The sequence below is a fragment of the Ipomoea triloba genome, chromosome 6 (assembly GCF_003576645.1).
Source record: "Ipomoea triloba cultivar NCNSP0323 chromosome 6, ASM357664v1".
NCBI lineage: Eukaryota > Viridiplantae > Streptophyta > Magnoliopsida > Solanales > Convolvulaceae > Ipomoea > Ipomoea triloba.
In genome coordinates, this window is record NC_044921.1 from 23413631 (window position 1) to 23430422 (window position 16792).

The window sequence follows — 16792 nt, forward strand, 5'->3', positions numbered from 1 at the left end:
ATATATATATATATATATATATATATATATATATATATATATATATATATATATATATATATATATATCTATGTTTTTTTTAAGATAAGAAGCTTCTAGGGTGTTTTTGGTCGTGTAGCTTGGACCCCACATTTGAGAAAGTCTGGAATTATTGAAAGGGAAATTAAATAGTTTTTTCTAGTGTTCTTCTTTGCTTGTGTGTTTTTTTCTGTGGTTTCATTCCCTTTGAATATTATTTGTGTTTTTTGGTTGGTGTCATTGTTCAATGATAAGGAAGGGTTGGTTGTGTTGCATAGGATCTTTGGGGATAATATATCAGCTTTGTCTCCATATGGGGAAGCTTCTGTTCTGAGACAACTGAGTTTATTTTTTGAAATTTTTTTTGCTTTCTTGAGTTTTCAATCACTCTCTTGGGCTCTTCTCTGTTCCCCCAATTGTGGGCAGACCACAATTTCAAATCTTTCCCAGGTAATTTTTCGATTTCTCCTACCTTTTCTGCCCTTGTTTGTGCTTGTTTGATGTAAAAGGTTGTTTCTTTAGGACAAGGGTTTTAGTTTCTGTTCTCCCAGGTTGACCATGATCATGGAGCTTTGTTTTGCTGTTTTGGGTGTTCTTTCTTTTCTGCAGAATTTTTGCCATCTAGTTATATTTTCTAGCTCTTGATGATCAATAAACATAGAAGAATTAGCAATAATTATGTTATTAGACATATAGTACTAAAAATTATGTTATGGGACTGAGAACAGTTTTGTCTGAATTTATGTTTTGTGTTTGTCTGTTTAGGTTTCCTGCCCATGGTGGTGAAGGCAAACCATAAGGGAATTTGGTTTATTTCATGAATGTTTTATTGCCTAGCCTTTAGAAAAATTGGGTTTTCGAGGAAATTGGTTATTTGAGATAACTGGAGTTTTGAGCCTGGAGAATTTTACGTTGTGGGGGAAAAGATATGGCAACTTATTTCTCCAGTTTGAGTGACCAAAGAGATGATCTCCCAATGCCATTGTTGCCAAATGAGAAACACAGTTCTTATCAGTCGTCTGGTCTCCCCGATAATTTGATGTATTTGAACCATCCACCCTACCCAGAATTGTCCTCGGGGAGTTCCTTGCCTGCTCATAACTATGGCGAGGCGCAATCCATTAGGACCCGGGATGAGATGCTGTTCATTCCCCCGACGAGTGATCCAGCAAGTATGCAGCCGATTGGTAGGGTTCCAAACATTGGGTCGAGTTTTTCTGATGTTAACTCTACCACGGTGGAGCCACATACTTATTCCTCGAAGCCTTTCGATGCTCAAAGCGTTGAGCAGAGTCTTCAGTATCAAGGACTATCGCTCAGCTTGGCAATGCAAGTCCCGGGATCAGTTCAGGTGCCAGGATATCATGATCAGTATACGAACTCCGGGTTCTCCCCGCTAATGAGCGCACACGTTATGCATTCAGATCAAGGGTCACACGATAATAACGAGAACAAAAGTGGTGAGTATCTGTCGTTTGATTTGGCTGGGGCTCAGAACAATGTCAAGATTGGGGGCTTGGGCAACCTCGACAGGTCCATGAGTCTCCGGGAGATGAACTTTAATCCTCAGATACACGACGTGCCAGCTGTTGCAGGGAGCATTTATAATTCCAAGTATCTTAAGGCCACACAGGAGTTGCTCGATGAAGTCGTTAATGTTCACACAGCTCTGAAGCAATCGGATAAACCCCACAACCTTCATTCGTTTGGCCAAGACGAAGAGGCTGATATGAAATCCAGCTGCTCAGGAACCGGGATGTCATCAGATGGCCACAAGTCGACCAACACGTCCTCTGGTGAACTCTCGGCTGCAGAACGACATGATCTCGAGAGCAAGATGACGAAATTATTCTCCATGTTGGATGAGGTGAGCCAATTGTCTTACCATGTTTTTGGTTTAAGTTCAAGTAGACTAGCTGATTGATTGGATTCAGTCTTTTCGTTTGATTTTGGCACATGTGCATTATAAGAACATAGGGCACTTTCTGCTCGATTTTGATAGTCATTGGGAAAATACTCCGTAATATTGAAATATTTCCCCTTTGGTTATACTTCGCTATAGGTGGATAGAAGATACAAACAATATTACCAACAGATGCAAGCTGTAGTATCGTCCTTCGAAATGGTTACTGGGCTCGGTGCTGCTAGACCATACACAGCGCTAGCGCTAAGAACAATTTCTTGTCAATTTCGCTGCCTTCGTGATGCAATCAAGAAACAGATTCACGTAACCCGCCAAAGCTTAGGCGAGCAGGGTAACAGCCAAGGAGAAAGACTATATCGCCTCCGCTATGTGGATCAGCAGCTGAGACAGCAGAGGTCGCTTCAGCAATTTGGTATGATGCGACAGCCTTGGAGGCCGCAGAGAGGCTTGCCTGAAAACGCTGTTTCAGTGCTCCGTGCTTGGCTTTTTGAGCATTTCCTCCACCCGTATGTTGCCTATAAGACGCTTTATATTCTGTTCTCGCGATGCCAGTAAGGGCTAAGTCTGATCGTTTTTGTTTTTGCGATTTCCAGTTACCCCAAAGACTCTGAGAAGATCATGCTGGCAAGACAGACAGGCTTAACGAGAAGTCAGGTATGGAAATTGTGCCTTGTTAAGTGTCCCACATTGAAAATATAAGAAAGAACATATGGGCTTATAAGGCCATGAGTTAGACTAGTTAATTGATTAGATTCAATTTTTTAGTCTAATTTACCATTATAGTCCAGTTGAGTGACTTGACAGTTTCTAATTTCTCGTGTCTAACTCAGGTTGCAAACTGGTTTATAAATGCACGAGTTCGTCTTTGGAAGCCGATGATCGAGGACATGTACAAGGAGGAGTTCGGTGATCCAGAAGGCGGTTTGGCTGCCTCACCCGAACACTTAACGGGGGCAGCAGCAAAGGAGAAATCGGTGTCTGATGACCAAGGCGAAGAAGAGCTTCACGAAAGCTTAACATCGATAGCACAATCCAACGATTTAAGGGCCAACGTTGTCCCCAACGAGGACCGAAACATGAGCTCAGCGAGGCTAGGATTCCAAGACGCCTCCCATGAAAACGAGCAACACACAACGCTATCCAACCAAACTGGCAACGAAGGTATCATTGCAGGCACGAGTGCATACGGTGTCTCAGTGTTCCGAGGCATCATGGGCAACCAAGTGTCCCTCGCTCTCGGCTTGCAACATAACCAGAACGACCCACAGCCACCCAGCGGAACACAACTAATTGGGGACGATGATAAACCAGCTTCCTCTATGGACATTGGCAAAGCAGACTACTACTACATCGACCCTGCAAACCAGCAAGAAAGGTTCGCTAGCTCTCATCTCTTGCCTGATTTTGTCGTATGATGAAAAATTCATTCCCCTGCAGATACCCACGACGATGATCCATTTTTTTGCCTGCCCACCGAGAGTGGATTTCGAAGCATGTGTATATATATATGTATACCTGTATTCCTAGATAATCCATTTGTGCAATACATAGTGAATAATATGATGGAAGGTTAGCATAGTTCATGAGTGTATTACATATGATATATTTTTGTGTTTGGTCATCGAAAAATAAACGAATTCTGTATAAAGTTTTCACATCTTATTGTCATATTCTTGAAATGAAAATTTACTGTCATCATCAATCAGTGCAATGTATCAATTTGATGGTATACTGTTGCTTGAACTAATTTGACAACCTTGTACTTTAGGTATAATTTAGTGCTAATTTAAACTCATTTGTCATACTTATATGAGAAAATTTAATACTTATAAAAAATTCGACACGATGATCCGTGAGACGGTCGTTTAGTAGAATTTGTCAAATTTCATATGATATTGGAAAAATGGTCAAATACACTCTGAACTTTACTCAAAAGTGCAATTATGCCCTTCAACTTTAAAAAGGTTCTATTAAACACTTGAACTTGTCATTTTGAGTCAAATAAGCCTAATTTACCGGTAACCAACAGGTTACCGGTAAATTTTTGACGATGACCGCCGCCTAATCAGTTGACCACCGCGCAAAAAAAAAAAAAAAAAAAAAATTCTACCGGAACATTTTCTGGTCGTCTTCGACTGGTCGTCCTCGTCCTCTCCATTAGACAGGAAGACCAGCAGTCGTCCTCTCCATTGGAGAAGTCGACTGCTGGTCTTCCTCTCCAATGGAGAGGACTACCGGAGGAGAGGGATGGAGAGGACGACCAGAGGTTTGGAGAAGGCGACCAGATCTGGTCGTCTTCTAGATCTGGTCGCCTTCTCCACTGGAGAAGACGACCAGAGGTCGCGTCGCCTTCTCCACCTCTTCTCCGGTGGAGAAGGCGTGATTTTAATTTATTTTTATCGTCGGAGCTTTTTTCTTTCGCCGGAAAATGGTCGGAAATTCAAGGTAGTGGGTTTAGATGCCTTAAAATGACAAGTTTAAGTGTTTAATTGAACCTTTTTAAAGTTGAAGGGCCTAATTGCACTTTTGAGTAAAGTTCAGGGGTGTATTTGATCCTTTTCCCTATGATATTAACTTCAGCCTATTCAAAGTTGGCTGCTAAAAGTGCATATTCCAGACCAAAAGCTTATTCAAAGGTTAAGGGTTTGATCATTGGCATTGGGTATGGAGCAGTCTTAAATCTTCAGGCTAATTGTTCTATGTACCCAAAGAAGTGTCTACAATTTAGCGAGGGAATTAGTCACGTGTTCGACAGTGAAAACTTGGGTAAAAAAAAATAATCTCCAGCCTATTCAGAATATGTAGACTTTGATCAGTGACAGAGGCTTGTAGGGTTTCTATTGACCAACAGAAGTGAAGACTGAAGAGGCAGAGGCAGGGAGTGACAACTGGAAGGCCTAATGGAACAAAGATGGTAATCATTACATATATCAGTATGCAAATGGTGAACCAACCATTCCCATCCCAGAATCCATCAATCAAAATCTTATCATCACTGGGAAAATAATAATCAAGAAAACCTCACCAAGAAAGAAAGAAAAGAAGTGTAAAATGATGTCACACATTAAACAATCCCCTCCCTCTCCCTCCCTAGAAAACCCAATCGATGCCCCGGTAGGTAGAGTATGATTATCGTACATGAAAGTCACGAGTTCGATTCTTGTTAACACTTTCTCAGTTGAGCCTGTCACACATGGCCTTCTTAGTGCGGTTTACTTCTCTTGTGTGGTTTGCTGCCTATAACACATGAGCCTGTGTACACTTTCGAGTAGTGGTTGTGGGTTTCCCTCATCCGAAAAACAAAATGAAGAACCAGTAATATTGTTGGAGTAGAAGATGATGTTATTTTGTAATATTTCAATATGGACTTCTATAAATATTTTAATAACTAATAAAATCTTAATATAAATGGCTAAAATTTGAAACCCAGTAAAAAAAGAACCAACCCATTTTGCCCCACCTACAAACCAGTCATTTGCTACATACTTAGACATTTTTTTTTGAGCCACAAGAAAAATATAGTCACTGCTTAGCTTGTGCATTGAGTAAGTCTCGTTTTATAACCATAGCCCATAACTAACCAACTCAAACAAAAAATGTCAATAGACAGCTCCCGTCGGGAGTTAAACTTGTAAAGCCTGACCAACTTGACTGAGGTTGTCCCGACGTTCTCTTGGAGGGTTTGTGCAAGATGAGGGCTTTAATTTCAACATCCTAATGTATGCATGATAAGAAGAGCTTACAAGAAAAGGGGGGGTTAGATATTCCCACCTGTTTACAGATTCACATTCAGACAATCTTAAAACTGGGAGTGTGCAAAAGACAGCCAACTTTTTCTCCAATTGACAGAAACCCATCCATCCCAACAACTGCCCTGCCTGCCTGCTTCCTTCTGTGCTTGTTTCTTGCACTGTACTGGGCTGGGTGGCAGGGAGAGGCCTGGGATTGAAGTGCCTTTTGAGTGCCCCAAAGACATAGTGTAACAGTAGAGGTTTAAAGCTGAAGAGGGTTCATACTTTTGGTTCTTTGTTTTCTAGCCAAAAATGAGTGGGGGACCATAATTTTGTTGTCCTTTGCAGCATCTTCTGCTTCAACTAATGTGCTTTTGCTTCTGAGTTGGCCTGGATAGCTTAGCTTGCTTGCTGAAGCTCTATGGTATCTTAGGCTCCATAGCTTTCAGCTGATCATATAGCTAGGGCCTAGGGTATGCTGTGTTTCAGAGAGAGAGAGAGGAGATCATTTTACACCTCAATCCCGAGGACCCCTACCGCCCTTACCCTGAAGTCTTGGTGAGTTGGTGTATAAGGTAAATCACATGATATGTCATGTCTTAGTTGTTTATAGTTTCTCTGGAATTTCGATGGCCCTTGCCGCTTTTGTAGAAGAGTTAAATTGAATAATGTGTCTCGACAGTTTATAAGTTATTCAAAATAGTTTTACATACATTGACCCACAAGATTAATTCCATACCCTCACATTGATAAAAATTGAACCTTGTACCTTACAGTTGCCAACGAAGTACTTGCACATACATTGGGCCCACAATAAACAAAAAATCAAACTCAATACTTTTAATTTCCGACCTATAGTAAAAACTGAATCCTGCACTCTATGGTCGCCAACAAGCAATCATTAGGGGAGAGAGATGAGATCATTTTAGTATTTTACACCCTAACCCTGAGCCCTGTCATTCTTACCTGAAGTCTTGGTGGATAAGATAAATCATATAATATATATGTCACATGTCTCAAAAAATTGAATCATACACCCTACAGTTGTCAACGAAGTACTTGTACACTGAATCCAAAATAAGACTACAATTGAATCATGTACCCTTCCCATAGTAAAAATTAAATTATATATGCACCCTATGGTTGCCAACAAAGCAATCATTAGGAGAGCAGATCATTCTATTAGGTTGGCAATATCAACTGATATAGAATTTGTTGGAAGATTATTATAAATTATATTATGAGTCTTGAAGCATGCATGATGTGCATCAATGCCCATTCATCACAATCATAATATATGCACTCTCATCCATATATTATTCATTGTATCTGATGTAAATGTAAAGGATCACAATTATAACGACTTAAAATGTAGTTTAAAAATAAGTTCAACGTTTTGTTTTACAATAAATTTGAATTCGAATCTTATTCTAACACATTTCACGTGTCTAAAATCTAAATGTAACCAAAATAAATAAATGCTCAACATGCATGGCAAGATGGCAGGCATAAATCTGTAATTATACAGTACTTATCATGAATGGACAAAGGGGGCCTTGGGATGTGATGAAGTTAATCTATACATACAGACTAGTCATCATAATTGTCAAACTTTCTACACTGAATATATATGCACATTCCCTCAGTTTGGTACTTTGTGAATTTATTAGCTTTCATTCCTCCCCTGATGATTGCTTAGTTTCCCACCATTGTAGACTTATTACCATTGCTTCTTCAATTCCTGTGGTCCAACAACCTAAGCTCTATGTTCATACTAGTCCTCAACAACATTTCTTGATCAAAATTTCAGTTTTCACTGTCATTATTTACAATATTGCAATGGTTACCCAAGATTCCCCTTCAAATCCAACAGAACCATCATGTAATCTGCAACAACTTGGGACCCAAAACTATGATGTTTTCCCACCTGATTTAGGCAGCAATGCTCAGTTTCTTGGTGGGAGAATGCCTAGATCCACCAGACATTTTATGGATCTTCTTGGAGCCTCAAATGATGTCCATAACCAAGCACAAAAGCTCTCACTTTCTTTGGGCTCTTGTTCCTTGTTCCCCCCTTCTGTCCAATGTAGGGAGACATCCTTAAACCAGAACAACAACATCATGAATCCTGGATTCATGAATTACTCTCTTGCTGGAGGAAGTTCAGCCCTCGCGGCTCCAATTGCTGATTCGAAGTACTTTAGGCCTGCCCGGGCACTTCTCGAGGAAGTGGCGAGTGTTGGTGGGCAGGACACGGGGGTCAGATACAAGAAATTGATGAGGAGATTGTCGCGAAACAGCAAGAATGGCTCGTTGGGGGTTCGGTCTGCTGTGAGACTAGACTTCCCTACTAATGAACTTGAAGCTAAGATCATGAAGTTGATAACCATGTTGGAAGAGGTAAATGGAACTGTTATGGAATATATATTTAATATATGAAATCTCTATAGATTAGGCAGTTTTAGAGATTTTGGTAGGTAGGCCGCACCTATTTATAGGGCTTTATATTATCTTTTCTAAAGACAGCATATTCAGAAACTCTCTCTTTACTTTTATAGCTGGAACATATCTTTAGCCATTTAGATGAATGCTAACATTTTTCTTGAAAATTCTTCTGCAAATTTTCAGGTGGAGAGGAGATATGAGCAGTACTGTCATCAAATGGAGGAATTGGTGTCATCGTTTGAGGCGATATCGGGGAAATCATATATGGTCCTCGCCCTCGAGGCCATGTCCAAACACTTCTGCAGCTTGAGAGACGCAATCATAGCCCAGATAAACGCCACGAGGCGAAGATTATCAGAAGAAACTCCAACCAGAGAGCTGCACTCACATTTCAGCCTTTTCCCCCCATCATCAGAGGCTGCCATGCTTCAGAAACTCTCCCTTCAACACCTTGGATTGATCCAGAGCTCCCGGCAGGCGTGGCGCCCAATCAGAGGCCTGCCTGAGACCTCCGTCGCCATTCTTCGCGCTTGGCTGTTCCAACACTTCCTCCACCCGTATGCACTTTGCAGCCTCCCATTGTGAAATACTGCACAGTTTTTCAATTCTGGTTTTCTTGCAGAGTTTTTGAGTCCTGGTTTTGTTGCAGAATCCTTAATCCTGGTTTTGTTGCAGATACCCAAATGACTCAGAGAAACTAATCTTGGCATCCCAGACAGGCCTGTCCAAGAATCAAGTAATCTAATCCTATCCATCCATAGCAGTGTTGTAAAAATCACGCCTAGGCGCTGGGTATCACCATAATCGGTGGTCTAGGCGGTTGGCTGGCTAGGCAGTCGACCAGGCCGCCTAGGCACTGACCGCCTAGACTTCCTATGCCCCCGACTAGGCCTCCTAGGTCCGGACTAAATAGCCTAGTAGGCTGATTAACTAATTTTTTTTTCGAGCATCTGAGGAGTGTCTAGCGATTTTTTCAGCCATGATCCATAGTCATACTGTCCGCATTCTAACAATTGAAGGATGGGCTTCAAGCCCACCCGAGATTCAAACCATGACCTCTGGCACAGGGTTGGCTTTGAATCTCTAATACCAAATTGAAGGATGTATTCTGTTTTAACTAAAAGTCGGACTGTATATTTATGTTTATATATTATATGTTCAACACTGAGAATCTTGGATTTTCTTGAACCTGTGATGTGATCTTTGTATCCCAGGTTTCGAATTGGTTCATAAATGCCAGAGTGCGGCTGTGGAAACCCATGATTGAGGAAATGTACAAAGAGGAGTTTGCAGAATCATCTTCAGCTGATGAATGTGATAATCTGTTTGGTGGGTCGAGTTCGAGTACAAGAAGTTCAAGAACAGCAACACAAGGAGCCATGAATTCTGCAGAGGAATGAACACATCCAAACACATCATTCAAAATCTAAGATGAAACCTCAATCAAGCTTACATTTTGCCCACATTTTTCTTATCTTAATGGCGTTTGCTCTTCTTGGTTTAGTATATTTTGCAGAAAATCTATGATCTTGTAATGTCATATATATGATGACATCCCAACAACGGCTGCACTCTGTTTTTCTTAGTTCAAGAGTATTGTAATTCAGGCTTTTTTTTTTTTTAATATCATAAATTAAAGAGATAAGGTCAAATAGACATTTGAATTATAAATCAAAGTTCAATTAGTCATCTAAAAGCTCTAATTAGACACTTCATCTCTTCACTTTTATGCAATTTAATCAATAACTTTTAAATTTGTATAATTAGCTCATTTTGCAAGTAAGCTAGTAGGAAGTAAAATTGAATTTAAAAAAATAACTTAAAAATAAATTGAAAAAAAAAAAAAGAAATTGTCTGAGAAACCGGCAGTCCGACTTCTCTGTCTAACCGGAAAGAAATCAATAATAGTTGATATATGATTATAATTATGATTATAAATAAAGCAATATTCTTGAATTTGTAATTGGAAAATGGTTTTTGATTTTTTTTTTCCAGATAAAGTGGAAAATAATATTTTTTTAAATGTTAAAATATATTTTATTTTTCAATATTTTAAATATAAAGGATTTTTCTGGGAGGTCTAATATTCTCCATGTGTCCATGACGGTTTAGTCTGCTAACTGAATCAATCCTCAAATCAGTATAACTATAACTACCCGAAAACGCACTGTATATATATCCGATTGAATTTGCCGAGCTTGTTTGCATACTCTTATCATGAGCTTATGCTTTCTCTGTTCAAATTTAAACCCTTTAATTTTGCAATCGGAACCCCATTTTCGATGGGTTCCCAAACCTACCCGGCAGCTCCGAATTATTCAGCAAAAACAAGCAAAGCGCGGTTTTTGTGGTTCAATTAGGGCATTTGAAGATGGAATCGGAGTTTTATCGCCCGACGATACCGTTTCGGTTCGCAATCCGGTGATTGAGACCGGAGATGGAGATGAAGCGGAAGATTTTCACCAAGGGTTCAATGGAGCTGCAAGTACTGAAGCAGAAGAAAAGGCTCAAAGCTCGGTGTTGAAGAAGATTGAGAGGAAGAAAGGAGCGCAGGTGGAGGAGACTGATGATGGCCGGTTCACGCTACGCAATGGAAGAGAGGTCGGTTCTCTGTAATCTGCATTTTTTTTAATTTTTCAAAGTTTTCAGCTTTGCTTCGAAAGCCCTTCATAATTTTTGCTTCGGGGATGAAATGAATGTTTGCTTAATCGTGGAAAGTGTAGGTTTTTGAAGAGAAAGCCTATCTAGTGGGAGTTGCGTGCAAAAACAGTATTGATGATTCATTTGGTATAGAGGAATCACTGAAAGAGCTGGCCCAACTGGCTGACACTGCTGGACTACTTGTTGCTGGTTCTACATATCAAAAGTGAGTACAAATTGGATTTTTTTTTTCCAAATTCAGTACTAGTAATTCCCATTTCTAGTGCCACAAACTCGAACCTATAGTTCACATGGTTATAAAAGGTCTTAGATAGAACACAGAGGAAGAGACAAATTCTCATGGGGGAATAGGGAGCTGTATCTGGAGATCATGCCAATTGCATGAAGCATGGATTTTGCTACATAGTTGGACTGATTCTATTTCTTCAAAATTTTAGAACCATTCTTGCAATTTAAGTGGGAGATGGACTTTGAATAATTTGTGTTAATCATGATGTGATTTGCCACAGGTTTTTGCATTTTGTTCCATTTTTTGTAATTTGCCAAGTTGATACTGTATAATCCAAACTAGATTTCTGGTGAAATAGTGTTGGTTGGTTTGATTGTAGTTCTAACTTCTTCTGCTTATTCTTTCTCATTTTGCAGACTATCCACTCCAAATCCTAGGACATATATAGGGTCTGGTAAAGTTGCAGAAATAAAAAGTGCAATCCATGCGTTTGGAGTTGAGACTGTAATATTTGATGATGAACTTTCACCAGGGTATGTTCTAAGTTCAATTCATGTGTGAATACTGCTAGACAGACATTCTGAAAGCATCAGTTGTTTATTACTCATAGAGACATAGATTAACATTTTTGGTTTCTGAATTTATTATCAAATTTGCCTTATACCCAATATATTGATTAAGATTATATTCATATTCCCTATTGTGTTGGAAATTGGAATTTTGTTCTTTAAATAATGCATAATCTTTTTCGGTTTATTATTTACACGATAAAACTTTTATCCAAGTCGTATTTTTTCTCATAAAATGTGAATACCATAGTTTGTAACCAATGGACTCATTATATCATGGCTCACATTATAGGCAGTTGCGTAATTTGGAGAAAGCTTTTGGTGGAGATGTCCGAGTGTGTGATCGCACTGCTCTTATTTTGGATATCTTTAATCAACGAGCAGCCACTCGTGAAGCTTCATTACAGGCAATCCTCTTTGTGATTGATAGTTTTCTTGCAACAGTTCTGCATGTATTTAGGCTCACAGTTTTAACGTTCAGGTTTCACTGGCACAAATGGAGTACCAATTACCACGGCTAACAAGAATGTGGACTCACCTTGAGCGTCAAGCTGGAGGGCAGGTCAAAGGTATGGGAGAGAAACAAATTGAAGTTGACAAGCGTATTCTACGTACTCAAGTAAGTAGTTATCTTGTTATGTTTTCCTTTTATGTGCTTATGTTCAATTGTAACTTCTTTCAATTTTGACTCTTTGTTGAACCACTTCCTGATTTGTAATTTGTTGAAACATTTTGGAAAAATGATTGAATCTTGCAGCAGCCAGTTTGTGTATTTAAGATTGCATTTGTCATGTTGCTTCTATATGTGTGACTGTTTATAGGTAGTTTTTGGCCCCTCCATGCCTTAATATGCCTAACTATGGATTTCTTTGGTGTAAATTGGCCTTTTGATAGATAGGTGTTCTCAAGAAAGAGCTAGAATCTGTTCGAAAGCATCGGAAACAGTACAGAAACCGACGCACCTCTGTTCCTGTCCCTGTAGTGTCTTTGGTATGATATGTATGCACTTTGTATAGTCTTTTAGTATGTTAATAGGAAATCAGTGATTTATAATGGCTTGATGCTCTAGGTTGGATACACAAATGCTGGCAAGAGTACACTACTGAATAGATTGACAGGGGCTGATGTTCTTGCTGAGGATAAATTATTTGCCACACTTGATCCTACAACAAGAAGGGTGCAGGTAAGGGTGGAGAGTAGAAGAAAAATAAATTTTCATATAATATAATGATCCTATCATTCATTTGAAGTTTTTGAAAATTTATTTGTAATCTGAGGCAAGTGAGTCCCCATAAGTTGAAACTTCGATATTTGAGCGGCATTATATACAAATAGACCTTTTATTAAAACTATTGTGAAATTTCTGCATTAGACAGATAAAGTATGCATAGCTAAAACATTTTGTACATTTTTTTTTTGGAACTCTTCTGACCCAGATGAAGAATGGGAAAGAGTTCCTCCTGACAGATACAGTTGGGTTCATTCAAAAGTTACCGACAACACTGGTAAAAATTATGATGCTCTCTCTAGTCAATATTTTAGCGTTTTTGATCTCCTCATGGATATTGAGGATGATCATTTAAGTTAAAATCAAATTTTTTATTAAATTGCCTTCACTTCTTGGCATAGGTTGCAGCCTTCAGGGCAACATTGGAAGAAATCTCTGAATCATCACTTATGGTGCATTTGGTGGACATCAGGTATGATTTTTTTTATTTTATTTTTTAAAATTTTTATATTAGCTCTATTACATGATAAACTCTTACTTATCATCTGTAACTACCAAATTCAGTCATCCTCTGGCAGAGCAACATATTGAAGCTGTGGATAAAGTTCTTTCAGAACTTGATGCATCTTCAATCCCAAAGATGATGGTATGGAATAAGGTAATATAATAAAGTTTATGCATCTTCAATCCTTCTATTGTCCTGTTTTTTTTTCTTCTAATAAGTAAAATCAGGTTTGGGTATGCAAGGATTTCCCCTTTCCTAATTATTGTTTTCTCAAATCATTCATGTTTGCTATCTGTAGTTTTGTCAATGATTACTGAAATCATCTTTGCTACTATGCTCTACTTCTTTCCCAAAAATAGTTCTTACTCTTTACTCGTATTCGTGTTATGGTCTGGTTTGATGTTCTTCTCATTCCTGAAGATGAATTAGTTATTCATCTCGGGATACTGGTAATTGCTAGTTCTCCTTTGTTTCATTTCTCGTATTATGGTTTAAACATTGTATACTGTTTTGGTTGATCCCCGCTACGGAACTTTAGTTAAATACAACCACTGCATGATTTCTACTTTTTACAGATGTCAGTAATTTTTCTGGTGATATCATCTTACTTGAGTCTAAAACATCGAGTAATCAATGGTGGCGTCTTCTCAACAGGTTGATAATGCTGCAGATCCTGAAAAGATCAAGTTGGAAGCTAAGCAAAAAGATGTCATTTGTATATCCGCTTTGACTGGTGAAGGGTTAAATGACTTTTGTGATGCTGTTCAGACTAAGCTGAAGGTGCATAACCGGTTAATTTCGCTGTGTAGCAAGGAGGAAATACTTTATAATTTTCGTAAATATTTCAGTTGTTGCTGAAGATTCTTTTCTTTAACAGGATACTATGGTTTGGGTAGAAGCTTTGATACCCTTTGATAAGGGGGAACTTCTCAGCACCATACACCAAGTTGGAATGGTCGACAGAACGGTTAGCAATTTTTATTTGTGCATTTTTTTTTCATGTTCCGTTATGTGTGTATTTACTTTCGAGGTTACTTTCCCTGGCTCTCTTGATTTTCCATTCTTTGGCAATTGGCCTAGACCTAAAATGAGGCCGAGGGGAATGAAGCCCCAAAACAAGTCCTCGAGAATTTAGTTTTAAGTAGCTTCTTATGAAGCCAAGATGTGAGAGTCTTTGGCATTTTTCTTTTTGCCATCTCCATGGAAATTATTGCCCAGAAGAGGTCAATATACATTTCTTTGAAGTAACGAGAACCTTTTTCCTATTTTAGGAATACACAGCAAATGGAACCTTGGTCAGAGCATACGTGCCCCTTCGTTTTGCCAGGATTCTCACCCCAATGAGGCAAATGTGTGTGTCATAACATCTTCCTCGCATCAGAATCCAGATTTCGTGACAACGCCTCATTATCAATATTAGTTCAAAGCTCGTGTACGGTGTACATAATAGGATCAATAACGCAACATCTTGTCAGAACCAGTAACAACACTATCAATTCTATACTTGACGCTGCTGCTCTTGTGTAGACATGCCTTATCGTCGTTTACTGTTGCTTGCGTGTGTAAATATGTCGACACATTTGTATTTCTGTAAATGTATTCTCAGATCCTTTCTAAGGTGATATTCTCTCTTATGTTGAAGAGTGCAGACATCAATATAAGCTTTCCTCTGTGATTGAGTCTACTGTGTTTATTCACTGTTAGAGTTTTTGTCTTTTTGACCTGGTTTTCCCCAGTTGCGTGAAAAACATTGTGAAAGTTAAATCTGTAAAGGAAGATATTTATTGCATAACTATCTCTATCACCCTCATTTCTTGCACGTCTCATCATCTCTGCACTGAAATTCTGATTGGAGCATTTTGCAGAACTTGGCAACCTTGAATTAGCATTCAAGTCAATCAGGCTGTTGGCTTGATAATCATAATGTTACAAGTTCGACACTTTGACTCTTAGTGGCAGTGGCCTGGTCAGCTATAATTTAAGTCTTGTGGTCCTTTGTCGACTAGGGTTATAAGGTGGGGTTTATCCAGTGCACACGCTCAGTTAGCTATGAACAATTTAGATTAGTTAACCTCTTTGTGGTCCTTTAGCAGTTAGGGCCAGTGCGTATCTTCGAGTAGTGATTACAAGTAATGTTAGTTTCAATAGAGAAACTCACTGTAGAACTTGTCGGTGGAAGATGATTTCCCAAACAGAATAAACTGGTCAATTGGTTTTAGGCTATGGAAATAGGCAGATAAACTCTTAACATGGCAACCCTAATTGGCTTCTCGTTTCACTTAAACGTAACGAGATGAGTTTAGAGATCATTGTGAAGTCTTTTAATCTTATCCTGTTACATCAAGTGAAACAAGAACACCGAGTTTACGTGTAATTTTTTTCTATTGTTCAAACAGTATGATGTCACAACATTCCTCATTTTAGTGTTGTGTGGAGCAGGTGGAACTGCAGTGCTCACTGAGCTAGACCACATCTATAAAGGTGCACAGACAGGTAGAGGATTTGGTATCAGAGTGGTTGACATGAACTATGATTGATCATATATGTGTGTATATATATACACATATAGTTATATACCAACAGAGCATAATTATATACATACAATCCATTAAATGGCTACTCTTCCTAGAGTTTTCTTTTGCAGCCTTGTTATGATGATGGTTGTTTTCTCTGCTGCAAATCCCGGCCTTTCGCCTTTCTTCTACGACGCTTCGTGCCCACAGGCCAACGACATTGTCATGTCTGTCTTGGAGAGAGCTATCGCGGAAGACCCGAGGATGGCTGCCTCCTTGCTCAGGCTCCACTTCCATGACTGCTTTGTCCAGGTGAAATTAAAAAAATAAAAAAAAAACAGATCAGAAGACATAAAGCCTTGCATTGCCTGTTTTGTTGGGTTGTTTGGAATGATTGTTTTCTTTGGTGCAGGGTTGTGATGCATCGATATTGCTGGACAAGACGTCGGGGATGGCTAGCGAGAAAGATGCGGGGCCGAACAAGAACTCCATTAGAGGAATTGAAGTGGTTGATGAGATAAAAGCACAGCTGGAGCAAGTGTGTCCTCACACTGTTTCCTGTGCAGACATTCTTGCCCTGGCTGCCCGGGACTCCACAGTTCTTGTAAGCAACTTTGAGTTAACTGTTCTGTTCTGTTCTGTTTCAACTAAAAGTTTAAGCTGATAGTCAGACAGTCAGACTATACCGCTGATAGTCAGACTATATGTTTATATTTTATATATTATATGCTGAACGGGGTGTCGGTTTAAACAACAGAGCGGTGGACCTCATTGGGAAGTGCCTTTAGGAAGGAGGGATTCAAAGACAGCAAGCCTCAAGAAAGCCAACACCAATATTCCTGCACCAAACTCCACCATCCAACACCTTATAACCCTCTTCGCCCGCCAAGGCCTCGATGAGCAAGACCTCGTCGCTCTTTCAGGTAATTTAAGCTCATTCCCCCCCCCCCCCCCCCCCCCCCCCCCCCC

At 39.3% G+C, this 16792-nt stretch overlaps 4 protein-coding genes across 4 annotated transcripts in view; all 4 read left to right on the forward strand.

Annotated features, from left to right (window-relative positions):
• The first annotated feature begins 117 nt into the window (after window positions 1–117).
• On the forward strand, window positions 118–3644 carry LOC116022513 (BEL1-like homeodomain protein 3). Its single transcript, XM_031263244.1, has 5 exons — window positions 118–468; window positions 784–1885; window positions 2081–2448; window positions 2536–2596; window positions 2773–3644. Exons 2-5 carry the CDS (start codon window positions 947–949, stop codon window positions 3355–3357), a joined length of 1953 nt encoding a protein of 650 aa, XP_031119104.1. The 5' UTR covers window positions 118–468; window positions 784–946; the 3' UTR covers window positions 3358–3644.
• Window positions 3645–7512: 3868 nt separating this feature from the next.
• On the forward strand, window positions 7513–9719 carry LOC116023696 (BEL1-like homeodomain protein 11). Its single transcript, XM_031264701.1, has 4 exons — window positions 7513–8073; window positions 8302–8675; window positions 8794–8854; window positions 9333–9719. Exons 1-4 carry the CDS (start codon window positions 7513–7515, stop codon window positions 9516–9518), a joined length of 1182 nt encoding a protein of 393 aa, XP_031120561.1. The 3' UTR covers window positions 9519–9719.
• Window positions 9720–10222: 503 nt separating this feature from the next.
• On the forward strand, window positions 10223–15099 carry LOC116023028 (GTPase HflX). The gene is made up of 13 exons (XM_031263972.1): window positions 10223–10719; window positions 10842–10984; window positions 11425–11541; window positions 11870–11984; window positions 12059–12196; window positions 12472–12567; window positions 12647–12760; window positions 13014–13082; window positions 13207–13277; window positions 13370–13463; window positions 13965–14090; window positions 14188–14277; window positions 14582–15099. Exons 1-13 carry the CDS (start codon window positions 10336–10338, stop codon window positions 14672–14674), a joined length of 1650 nt encoding a protein of 549 aa, XP_031119832.1. The 5' UTR covers window positions 10223–10335; the 3' UTR covers window positions 14675–15099.
• Window positions 15100–15556: 457 nt separating this feature from the next.
• Window positions 15557–16792, forward strand: part of LOC116022870 (peroxidase 9) — a 3140-nt gene continuing 1904 nt past the window's right edge. The window contains exons 1-3 of the mRNA XM_031263758.1: window positions 15557–16135; window positions 16236–16427; window positions 16581–16746. Coding sequence (XP_031119618.1) covers window positions 15923–16135; window positions 16236–16427; window positions 16581–16746 — 571 coding nt within the window. The 5' untranslated portion in view covers window positions 15557–15922. The remainder of the gene's footprint in view (window positions 16136–16235; window positions 16428–16580; window positions 16747–16792) is intronic.

What these genes read in the sequence shown, in the direction of transcription:
- LOC116023028 (XM_031263972.1), top strand. Translation starts at nt 10,336, where the DNA reads ATGAGCTTATGCTTTCTCTGTTCAAATTTAAACCCTTTAATTTTGCAA. An exon ending in GCTGGTTCTACATATCAAAA is followed by an intron (nt 10,985 to 11,424) that starts GTGAGTACAAAT and finishes CTCATTTTGCAG; the next exon opens with ACTATCCACTCCAAATCCTA. An exon ending in GTGCATTTGGTGGACATCAG is followed by an intron (nt 13,278 to 13,369) that starts GTATGATTTTTT and finishes TACCAAATTCAG; the next exon opens with TCATCCTCTGGCAGAGCAAC.
- LOC116022513 (XM_031263244.1), top strand. Translation starts at nt 947, where the DNA reads ATGGCAACTTATTTCTCCAGTTTGAGTGACCAAAGAGATGATCTCCCA. An exon ending in TATTCTCCATGTTGGATGAG is followed by an intron (nt 1,886 to 2,080) that starts GTGAGCCAATTG and finishes ACTTCGCTATAG; the next exon opens with GTGGATAGAAGATACAAACA. An exon ending in CAGGCTTAACGAGAAGTCAG is followed by an intron (nt 2,597 to 2,772) that starts GTATGGAAATTG and finishes TGTCTAACTCAG; the next exon opens with GTTGCAAACTGGTTTATAAA.
- LOC116023696 (XM_031264701.1), top strand. Translation starts at nt 7,513, where the DNA reads ATGGTTACCCAAGATTCCCCTTCAAATCCAACAGAACCATCATGTAAT. An exon ending in TGATAACCATGTTGGAAGAG is followed by an intron (nt 8,074 to 8,301) that starts GTAAATGGAACT and finishes GCAAATTTTCAG; the next exon opens with GTGGAGAGGAGATATGAGCA. An exon ending in TTCCAACACTTCCTCCACCC is followed by an intron (nt 8,676 to 8,793) that starts GTATGCACTTTG and finishes GTTTTGTTGCAG; the next exon opens with ATACCCAAATGACTCAGAGA.